Source organism: Limulus polyphemus, unplaced genomic scaffold, assembly GCF_000517525.1.
Source record: "Limulus polyphemus unplaced genomic scaffold, Limulus_polyphemus-2.1.2 Scaffold53, whole genome shotgun sequence".
NCBI classification, from domain to species: domain Eukaryota; kingdom Metazoa; phylum Arthropoda; class Merostomata; order Xiphosura; family Limulidae; genus Limulus; species Limulus polyphemus.
The window spans coordinates 580,789-590,064 of NW_013665663.1; the positions used below are offsets into that span (position 1 = coordinate 580,789).

At 32.1% G+C, this 9,276-nt stretch overlaps 1 protein-coding gene across 2 annotated transcripts in view; it reads right to left on the reverse strand.

Moving 5' to 3' along the window:
* The window catches only part of LOC106463545 (protein held out wings-like), a 50,041-nt gene that overhangs the window by 27,849 nt on the left and 12,916 nt on the right, over positions 1 to 9,276 (reverse strand). For both annotated transcript variants that reach the window (XM_013923594.2, XM_022391375.1), the window contains exon 2: positions 3,601 to 3,734. In XM_013923594.2, the coding sequence (XP_013779048.1) occupies positions 3,601 to 3,734 (134 nt within the window). The remainder of the gene's footprint in view (positions 1 to 3,600; positions 3,735 to 9,276) is intronic.

Here is a 9,276-nt window from a genome sequence, read left to right on the forward strand (position 1 = left end):
AAAAATATGTTGATGTACCTCTAACACCTTCCACATTTGCATACGATTTTCCATTAAGATGGTGTGGCAGCGAACGAAAAAGATGGTAATATGATGGTGCCATATCTGGAGAATATAGTGGGTGGGGGGAGAACTTCCCAACCCAACTCCATAATCTTGTGTTGCATCAAACTTGCCACATGTAGATGTGCATTGTCGTGGAGAAAAACACCTTTCCGACTGACGAGTGAAGGGCGTTTCTGATGAAGGGCTTGATTTAAACGTTCAAGTTGCTGACTATAGATCTCTGCATTGGCAGTTCGCTGTGGATTGAGGAGTTTGAAATGAATTACTTCTTTGATGTCCCACCAAATGCAAAGAATCACTTTCTGTGGATAGAGTCCAGGTTTTGGGGTTAGAAGTGGTTTTTGTCTTGGACTGATTCATTGTTTTTGGTGTTTAATATTCGCATAGAGAATCCATTTTATCACCACCAGTGACAATTCTGTCCAAAAATGGTTCACATGCACTATGTGCCAGAAGAGACGAAGCAATGTTCACATGTTGGAAACAATGATCATCGGAGAGTTTGTGAGGCACCCAAACACCTTCTTTATGGACTTTTTCCCATATTCCTTAGATGTTTACGTATTGTTTCATGAGATACATGCAATTTCAGGGCCATTTCATGAGTGCATTGCCTTGGGTTAGACTCAACAAGCATCTTCAGAGCATCAATATCAATTCCAACATGTCCACCCCTGCCATCACAGTTTTTAAGGCTAAAATCACTTGAACGAAATTTGCTGAACAATCGTTCACATTTACGAACGTTCAAAACATTTGCATAAACTTGTTTGATATTCTTTGTGGCTACAGAGGCATTTTTCCCCTTCTTGTATTCAAACAGCACTACATGCCAAATGTGTGTCTCGTTGTGTGCAATCGCTATAAGGGATAAGAGTATATCTAAATGTACACATTATACAGGCTACAATAACATGACATTTAGGAGGTTTGTTTAACTATTATACATGATGTACATTTTGGGGGGGTAGGTTAAAGAAAGTGTTTCAAAATGCAACATTAATTTCTTGACGACCTAATATATATAATATATATATATATATATATATATAAAAAGAACAAACGTCTATAAAATGGGCAATCCTAAATCCTAATAAAGATATTATGACAAAGTCAGTAAGTTAAAAAAAATCACAAAAGATCAGGGAATATTTGTTCAAATTTTTTATTACAACTGGAACAAGTAGCAACGTGAATATGAAAACAGGCTCTTTTTTATCCCAATTTTTTCTTGTTTAACTACTTTTACATTATATCTTTACAGGGTTTGCCCTTCTATACGACTTGACTGTTTTTTTCCTACTGTTACATTTTGTTTTAATTAATGTTTTTAAAACTAATTAAAAATATCTTTCCACCAGCAGTAGGATTCAAACCCCAGCACTCAGGACCTACCTACCCCATTTTTTGTCAAAATATAACCACAACCACACAATTAAAACAGTTATCCATCATTTTTATGATAATTCTTAAAACCTGATGTGCTTTATTAATAAAACGATAAAAAAAAACACTGTTAAACTTCACTACTGTAAACCTACAGTTACTTTACATGTAATTCTGAAATTTCATACTCCTAATTAATATGGACTTCCCATCACAGCAAGCTACCTACTTAGAGCAAAATTAAAAATCAACCTGGTAACAAGAACAGCTAATTGAATCTACTTTTATTATGCTGTTACTCCAATATTAGAATGCCTTGTTTCATCAGTTGGGTATCCTCATTGTCAATGAAAATTTAAGTTGTAATCTCAATCAATACCTCGCAAGATTTGGCTAATTTAGGAGTTTTAGGTTAGTCCTAACAATACAAAATGATCTCTATAATAAAAGTATGATAAAAAATAAAATTAAAAAGTAATGAAATTAGATATATTCAGCATTCTAACCAATACTTTCAATTAAAGTAACAATAAAGAAATAACAGAGTGTACCTTACTTATAGAACACACAAACACTAAGTTATTACTGGCCCAGTGGAGAAATTTCATTTATAAAACATGCATACAGGATGATTCAGAAGTCCATCAATAAGTAAATAATTCAGAAATGGAAAAGTATAGGGTCAGTTTCATTTGTTTTGAATTTCTAGCAAAGCTACATGAGGGCTATCGGTGCTAGCCGTCCCTAATTTAGCAGTGATGGACTAGAGGTAAGGCAGCTAGTCAACACCACCCACTACCAACTCTTGGGTTATTCTTTTACCAACAAATAGTGAGATTGACCATTACATTATAATGCCCCGATAGATGAAAGGGCCAGCATTTTTGGTTTGAGGGGGACTCGAATCTGCAACCCTCTGTATGCAAGTCGAGCACCTTAACCACCAGACCATGAGAAGTATAGGGAAATAATTATTAGTGGTATGAAATCAGGTGTTATTGGCCTATCTTGTAACAATAAAGATCATGTCCTTCAGAAATGTTAATATGCAACATACATACAGAATGTCAATGGTAAAGGTGTAGACAATAACATAAATTTTTTATCTTGAGATTACTTTTTATTTTGCTTTAATTTTCTTGTTGACTATCATGGGATAAATACTTTTACATGTTAAAAAAATAATGCACCTGACTAACAATAAGGCAGCATTCTGCAAGTTCCTGTTCTCTAGTTTTAATTTCAAGAGGAAATTTGTATCAATTGTAATGAAATAAGTCAAAATTTTCTTCTCACTTTTGTATGTATTCTTAAATGCTACCAACCGAGTCAATCAACTTAAAATAAATAAATCAAAAGTTTGTCGATATTTTTTTTACAGGCTAATTGGAACTAGAAATTGCGAACAGCTCTATAAGTATTACCACACACACACCACTATATAATGGCTTAAAAAATGAGTACAATTCCAAACAAATCATAACCAATGATTTTAACAATAAAAAATTCATTAAAAAAATAAATTAAAAAAATTAAGAAAGTTTTAAAAATGTTAATTTGTTATCACACCCAAAATCAAAAGGTTGTCAAGCATTTGATGTTTGAAGTTTAAACAAAGTATTTCAAGTTTTTATGATGTAGCAAACTATTACTTGTGCAGCTCCTGTACTATTATTTTCTCTGCATTGTTCTTTACCAGAATAACATAGAATTTGTTTGTTTTTTATTTTCTCTTCTAATTCATTTTACCTTCCAGAATCCCAATAATGTTATTAAGAAATGTTTTTAAGAGTAGCAACTGAATAAGTGCAGATTTAATACTATCACAGTCTTGATAAGTTACTTTTGCAATATTTTGACATGAAGCTTATGTAACACCTTCAGTAAACTAGTTCAAAACTTCAAAAATGTCAGAATTAGATACACTTTTGGTTTACTCACTGTACTCTTACAAACACATTTAACCAATCATTGTTTAAGAAAACACTTATTTATGTTAAAAAGGTAAGTAAATTCTCAAAAGTTTATTTTAGTTCAAATTTTGTCAGCACATGAACTAGTATTCAAGATATTTAATTCTGAAACTTTACATTTAAATTTAAGAAGGATTTTTCTCAATCAGTAAAGAAGGTTTTGAAATACACTAACATCAGGATAATCCTTAACAGGAACAAAGACTTTCTCCTGAAGAGTGATAGGCTGGCCCTCTGGTGGTGGCAAAACAACTGGTTCCATTTCTGCTCCATTTCTCTGTAATAAGGAGCTTCTAACTTTTGAAATCTCTGAAAATAATAATGTATTAACATTCAGTTTTCAGCATTATTACTAGAAAATTAAAAATTAATAAGACATTAATACTATATACATGGTTAAAGCTAATGCTTATTGTCTACCCAATAATTTGGAGCTTTACCTGAAACAAAAATATAATTGAATATTACCAGAAATGCAAAATAAAATTTATTTCACAAAAATACTAATGCACATTTTCTTTCCATACATGCATTTATTTATTTGACAAAGGCAGTTTTACTGCTACCAACAACACCATGTGTCACAAGCAATTTTATGTCAAACTCTGAGGAGATAGTAATAGTATTTCAAAACCTTATAGTTTCTGACATGCCCATATTTATCTATCAGGAAGTGTGGTAGCGACCCCTATGTAGGTATGGGTCTGGTTGAAATTGGTGGCACTTACATTTTGAACATGGTAGAGCGGACACAAGGATATCAACAAAACTTAGCCAAAAAGACAGCAAAAAGCCCTTCACTAATTAAGTATAAAACTGCCCCTAAAGTTTGCCTAATCTTTCTTGACATCTAGAAAACAGGTTGCAAAGACATTGATTTTCTTCATCTTTCTTCCTTTCCACCAGCTGTAACTCATAATCCAGTGTGCCTAGTTCCAGTCTGCATACCAAAACACTTCTCTACTCCCTAAAATGTGCCTTTCAAACCAAGAGCCCCAAGTGATCCACAATAGGTCAGCTACAGCTTAAAATATATGCAATGATACAGATTAATAAATATTTCCCAATATGCATATCAATCAACCTGTGTTGATAATCTTATCAGATTCGACACGTTTTGAAACATGCAAGTTGTATGTTTATAACAAGTATTTACCACTAAAAAATTTCTGCTCCTATATAAAGTTTTTCCCCATCTTCTTGATAGTTCAACTTAAAAAATGTGAATACCAAGCACAAGATAGTTTTATTGAATCTGTCAGCACACATTTCTGTTTGTGGCTGTACAAAAATGAAATCAAAGATTTCACTCTACTGTCTGCATTTTTACAAACATCAATCACTTAAAGATGTAATGTTCATCATCAGCTGTTAAAAGAACAAAAGACAGTCAACTGAGATGTGATGTTGACCTCAACCTGTTAGAAGAATAAAGAACAGTTACTAAATTTTGATAAAAGAGTTAGCACAACTGATCACATATAAAGTGTAATAGACTTAAAATAAGACCCAAAACTCGAGCGCTTTCGATTAGTTGACTATTCTTTTTCAGGAGAACAAAGGGTGACCTTTAGCCTGTGCAATGCAATATATACTAGGAAGTGTGACCTCATGTAAACCGGAGGTCCCTGTTGAGTTGAATCTGGTGACCAGCCAATCACAACTCAAGCCATTAGTCTCCCGGAAGGGAGAATTAGTTTGTAGATAGAAAAAACAATTTTGTTCTAAAATTGATCGGATGTAGGAATGGAAAACAATCAGCAACTAGAGAGCATTTGTGATGGAAGGGAAAGTCATGCAGATTTTCCTTCCATCCCAAATGCTCCATATTTTCTGATCTTTTTCCATCCCATCAATTTTAGAATAAAATTTTTGTTCCTAGTTTATTTTACATTTCTTTTACATGATTGCAGGCCTTTCAGTAGGACACAGAGGAAAAATTAGGACTTCAGTACGGAAAAGTTTTTCAAAATGGAGGGCCGTGGTAAGGTTAACTTAAGAGCAGAACTTCAAAATAACTTCAAAGCATTAGTCACTGTATTAGATGAGCAACAACTGGTAGAAAATGTTGTAGTATGGCTGGCAAAAAAGCTAACCACTAATGGATTTGTTTCCATTCTGTTCTGTGGAACAGTTTTTGCTGATTAGAATTAAACTCCACCTTAGTTAGTTCTTTGCGTCTAACACCCTGTACATGGTCTAAGAATTGTTGTTTGCCATAATTACTTAAAGTTATTGTCTTTTGGCAAATGCTACAGAAACAGTGAAATTGGTCTTTTGGCAATGGCTGACACAAACTTGAAAGTTCATAACCATTACTGTGTACATTAGTTAATCAATGGTGCTGGAATAGTATATTTTTTGTGTGGCACTTTAGTTTTCTACATTACCCTGAAAATATAAAACTTTAAAAGAGGCTTTTAAACAATGTGCAGCTAAAGCTTATGCAAACAGTAACCATGAAAGAAGCACAATTTAATAAAAACTGGTGCATGTGCTTCATCTGAAAACTCAAAATGTATTGAGATAAGGGAGTATTTGATCATTTTTGAGTCAATTTTCATTGGGATGGAGGTTACATTCACTCTAAGGTCACTTACCTGAAAACAAAAGTCAATTTCTTATTTTGCAAAATGAAAGCACATGTCCCTGATGCTTCCAAGAAGCTACAACTTTTGTAAACCACCAGATTCTGATACATTATGCTATATTAAGGTTATAATGAGGACAGTTAAACTATAATTAATATAAAATTCTGTTTTCCCATTTAAAAAGTTATTTTAAATAATAAGACCTAATGTAAACAGTCTAACAAAGACCAGCTTGTTTGAAAAAACGAAACTTAATATGGTTGAGTGCAAAATGACCTAACTAAGTATATCTCATCTTATTTCATGAAAAATGTTTATTTTTCTATCATACTATAACATCATAATTCAAATGAAGTATAAAATAACAAAGCAAGCTTTACAAATTGTGTCAGAAGTTGTTCAAAATCATTTTCTTTTGTCAACAAATCAAAGAGCTAAACTTTGTTCCAATCTCTACCTGGATCTATCCTAAACTGAAAAGTACGTGAAATGCTTAAATCACTAGCCTATGACTTCACAATGCCAAAATATAGGCAATTACATCACATCATGACTATCAAGGTTGAGAAAACAGTAATTGGGCAAAATTAATAAAAAGTACTCTTTTTATTTAAGTTAACCATTTTTAAATTGGTGCTATTTTGTTCAAAACTATTCCATTTTTCCTCCTAGAGAGCTAATATTGTCAAATTATGCTCAGGAAAACTTCAGGATATACACAAACATTTGCATTCATTTGGAGCTAACTAGTATTAATCCAAAATCAAAATTAGAATTTTCTGTATAAAATAAAGAAATGAATCCATTGTAATAAATCAATTTCAACTCGAAATATTTCTTTTAATGTGTGGAAGAACAAAAAATTATCTTCTACAATTTCTATAACTCAATGATACCATATTTTCAACCAAGGCAGGATGTAACAAACAAGGTGGCAGTTAAAAAAAATTTCAGTTAAACAAGGCATTTTAATGGATAAAGAATTTAATATATCACCAACACCTATAGTACTACAAATATGTTTTCTTATATCAGTAGTGTAGGAAGGAGTTACAAAGTGGGGGTGCAAAGTATAAGGAACTGCTAAAAGCAGCTCCCGGCTGCCAAAGATGGCTCAATCTAGGAGAGTCTGGGGGCATTCTCCCCCAGAAAATAAATATAATAATATAATTTACAGTTACTTTTTAAGTCAAATATGTAAAACTGGGGATGCTACTGTACCTCTGGTTCCAATGCCTCTGCATATAAAACTTGTATGTTTTGTAATAAAAAATTATATATCATCTAAGTGCTACTTACCTCGTTATCTAACTTTTTCTGATTTCAATAACCACAGCCAATTTCACTCAAAACATAATTTTAACTCTCAAATTCAAATTACTGGCTTGTTTACATACCATTTACTACTCGTGGTATCCATATATTGCATCATAAATAATAATGTTTATCTGTTACAACACTCTGTAAAGAACTCACCAAAAACAATTACGCTAAAGCACTCATTTTCTATGTAATGCATTAGGAATATCCACCAGTAAATTAGTGAGACAGACTGCAAATTAGAGCTGGGAAATTAGTAGTATTTGTCTATCAACGACCCCATTAAGCTATTACACTTGATTAATTGAGCAGTACACTATTCTTCAAATCAAAGTATATACAAAAAGATTAAAAAATTGGTAGGTGCTGCCAGCCAGTTTTTCCTTCTAGTCACCAGTTGTAAATTTATGACAGTGGTAGGCAGCCTTAGAAGTTTTACCATAACAAAAACAAGGCAAACAAATTTTGTGGCAATGAGAATGTGTCCCAAGACCCTCAAATAAGCAGGTGACATTTATTCTGTTACCAAATGTTTGTCCACATACATAGCACCGAATTTGGTTTGTACACAACAATGGCATGTAAAAAAATGCATGCCCACATGCACTGTTGGAACTTCATCTATATAATTCATAAAAGCTTTTTTGGTTCCTAAAACAAATGTTTATCAAATTGACAATTTCCACTATTATATATTACAAACTCATCAAGTTTAAGATATTTTTTTACAAACATAACATTCAAGAGAATTTGGTTCTTGAAGACTGTCCCTGTACACTCAACACCAAATAAAATAATACTCTGCCTTTATTTTTAAGGAAATCATCAATTTCCTACTTAATATTTTGTATCGTGTCAACCTCCACTAATGCAAGTGACAACTAAAACTATGAGTTAATCACCCTGTTAGAAAAATTAATGCAATTTGTTAAAATAAAAAATTTATATACTTAAGTTGTGTTTTTTTCATACAAAATGAGCAAGCAATAATCTACATGCTTAAATATAGTAATTTTTATTTACTCCAAGCATCCTCTGTTTACATTTTATTGGCTTAAACATATTGATATCTGTTTAGTCTCAGAATTGTTAAAACACAAGCTAGCTTATCCAATATTTGTGTCAAAAAGGTGCTTAATAAGCAGTATACCATTATAATCAACAGAAAACTTTTCTAGCACCATTCATTAGTTTTGTTTCAAATTAGTTAAAAGTTAGACTCAACATGGTCCCTAACATACGTAGTTTGCTCTGATAGAAATATTAATAAAGTTCAAACATTAAAACACATTTGTGCATTGAAGATTATTACTGGAGTAAACAGGTTTTGAATAAATGCATTTTAAATCAGAATGATAGTAAAATAATAAGCCAGTCCTTTAAAAAAAAAATATACAACCATCAAGTGCTCTTGTAATTAATATAAAAATGAACAAGACACCTGTTTGACTACTTGCAGAAAATCAACAACTAGTACCAAAAATCACATATTTCACACAGCTTACTACTTAAACAAATGTGCAACCATATTGTAGATGGAATGTTGACTATAATTCCAAACTTACTGTGCACATCTTTAAGAAACGTAGAAATGTGGCAAGTTTTGAGTAAAATGTACAAGTCTGTTATACAGAAAAAATCAGGTGTGTTACAAACATATTTTTATTCAAGATAGGTCTATGAATTTATGATATTAGTCTGATTCAGATTCTGACAAGTCAGATTGCATGGTGATGCTCATAAGAAGAATAAAAACACCTGTAAATATTACATTTGCATGACCTCTACAACATCTGAAATGCATAAGCACTAATTTTTCTGTATATTGTATCTGGTATTAACTCTCCTCTACCATGAACTGTGTAGGGTAAAATAGAATAGTTGATAACTAGTGACATCAAATAAGTAATACAATATTAGATAGCACTCTATAAAAGTTC